This window comes from Phaethon lepturus, unplaced genomic scaffold (assembly GCF_000687285.1).
Source record: "Phaethon lepturus isolate BGI_N335 unplaced genomic scaffold, ASM68728v1 scaffold24152, whole genome shotgun sequence".
NCBI lineage: Eukaryota > Metazoa > Chordata > Aves > Phaethontiformes > Phaethontidae > Phaethon > Phaethon lepturus.
Window position 1 is genome coordinate 1,904 of NW_010522972.1, and position 2,093 is coordinate 3,996.

General features: G+C 62.8%; 1 protein-coding gene across 1 annotated transcript in view; it reads left to right on the top strand.

Moving 5' to 3' along the window:
- Window positions 1-2,093, top strand: part of LOC104616851 (alpha/beta hydrolase domain-containing protein 17A) — a gene marked incomplete at its 5' end in the record, with an annotated part of 4,159 nt that overhangs the window by 1,896 nt on the left and 170 nt on the right. The window contains 3 exons of the mRNA XM_010281995.1: window positions 48-242; window positions 856-1,035; window positions 1,946-2,093. The exon at window positions 1,946-2,093 is cut by the window's right edge and continues 13 nt beyond it. Coding sequence (XP_010280297.1) covers window positions 48-242; window positions 856-1,035; window positions 1,946-2,093 — 523 coding nt within the window. The remainder of the gene's footprint in view (window positions 1-47; window positions 243-855; window positions 1,036-1,945) is intronic.

A 2,093-nucleotide genomic window follows, 5' to 3' on the forward strand; every position in this document is an offset into this window, starting at 1 on the left:
CGCCCCCCAGTTTACCCGGCCGCGCCTGTCTCTCCCCGGTGCTGCAGGTACACGGTGCTCTTCTCGCATGGCAACGCCGTGGACCTGGGGCAGATGAGCAGCTTCTACATCGGGCTGGGCACCCGCATCAACTGCAACATCTTCTCCTACGACTACTCGGGCTACGGCGTGAGCACCGGCAAGCCCTCAGAGAGGAACCTCTACTCTGACATCGACGCTGCGTGGCAGGCGCTGCGGACGCGGTGAGCGGGGCGCCAGGCAGGGGGAAGGGAGGACATCCAGGAAAACCCTGCAGCCCAGCAAGTCTGGGAAACAGGAAATCTTCCGGAGAGGGAACCTGGGCTGCTTGCAACGGGAAGGGGTGGCCGGAAGGCAGCTGCAGGGGGAGCGGGCCAGGGGACCCGGAGGGGCAGGGATGCTGCGGGGTTATGACCTTGCTCGGGGGGGCTGGCGCAAGCTGTGCTCCCCATCTGGCTGCTCCCAGGCTCTCCCCTGGCTTTCCTCAGCCCCAGCGGGCTCAGGGTACAGCCCTGTAATGAGCTCTGCCTTTCCGGCTGCTCCAGGCAGTGTGCCCCTATGCGGCTGCGATCTGGGGTCTGTGAACCCCTCTGTAACCCTGCTCCTGGCAAGGATGAGCCTTGACACCCCTCTACAACTCGGGGGTGCAGGGCAGCTGCTTTGGGCCCAGCCACGAGGAGCTGGGGGGAATGCAGGGGGGACAGAGCCCCATTTCCCCAATCCCACCCCAGGAAGCCTCGCAGGGTGCTGTGGCCAGAGCAGGGTGACCCTCTGGGCTGTATCACCTGGCGGTGTGGCTCTGGCTCTTGGATGTTGACCTGCCCTCTCCTCTCCCAGGTATGGAATCAGCCCGGAGAACATTATTTTATATGGACAAAGCATTGGCACAGTGCCCACGGTTGATCTGGCCTCCCGCTATGAGTGCGCTGCCATTGTGCTCCACTCCCCACTCACCTCTGGCATGAGAGTTGCCTTCCCCGAGACCAAGAAGACCTACTGGTTCGATGCCTTCCCCAAGTGAGTGGCCTGAGGAGAAGGGATGGGGACAGGGCTGAGCTCTGGAGGGGCTGTACCCAGAACCAGCTCTGTCCTGGGTGCCAGCCCTGGCCACGAAGCTGGGTTGTGGTGAAAACTGTGGACTTGTTTCCCACGATAGGCTTAAACATGTCCATCGCGATCCTCCTGCCTTGCTTTTGGTCCCCTGTGGGGGATTGTAACCTGCCCTGGGGTCACCATGCCCCTCCTGAGGGCCATCCCACGTCCCCTGGTGGCATCACCTCCTGGCCCTCCTGTCCCAGTGCCTTTGCCCGCCAGCTTTGGGGCTGTACCACTGGCCCCTTGTCGGGTATCACAAGCCCCAGAGTCCCCAGGACTGCTCTCTCCCCCAAGGGTAATTTCTTGGGCTTTTTTCCTCTCTCTGCAGAGGGGCAGGGGCACAGAAAGGCAGCACTCTTGCTTCGCCTCTCCCTTGTAGCCAGGCCAGCAGGGCCTGAGGGACAGTCCCTGAGCTGGAAGCCGTGGCTGGGGGGCACCCACCAGCCCACGCTCTGCATCCCGATGGCCTCGCTTGGCCTTTGGGGCTGGGCTGAGAACAGCCATGCTTCCACTCCTCAAAGGCCGGCACGGCTGATCCCAGCGCAGGGAGGGCGGGGGCTCGCACTGTCCCACAGCGGTTTCTGTCAGCCCTGCCTGGGTCCCACGGGTCTGTTACCCCGTCTGGTCCTCATCTGTCACGCCGGGGCTGGATCTTCTGCTGGAGCTCATCCTTGGCAGACGCTCCATGGCCCTGTGCTCTGCTGCGATCAAAGAGCATTTCCTGGTCCCTCTCCCTGAGGGGGTGTGTTTTGGGGGGCAGGAGGAATGGGGGTGCCTTGATCCCTGTACTTACCCCCCTCTCTCTTCTCTTCCCCACCCACCTTGTTGGCAGCATCGAGAAGATATCCAAAATCACTTCTCCCGTCCTCATCATCCACGGCACAGAGGACGAAGTCATCGACTTCTCCCATGGCCTGGCCCTCTTCGAACGCTGCCCCAAGGCTGTGGAGCCGCTGTGGGTGGATGGGGCCGGGCACAAT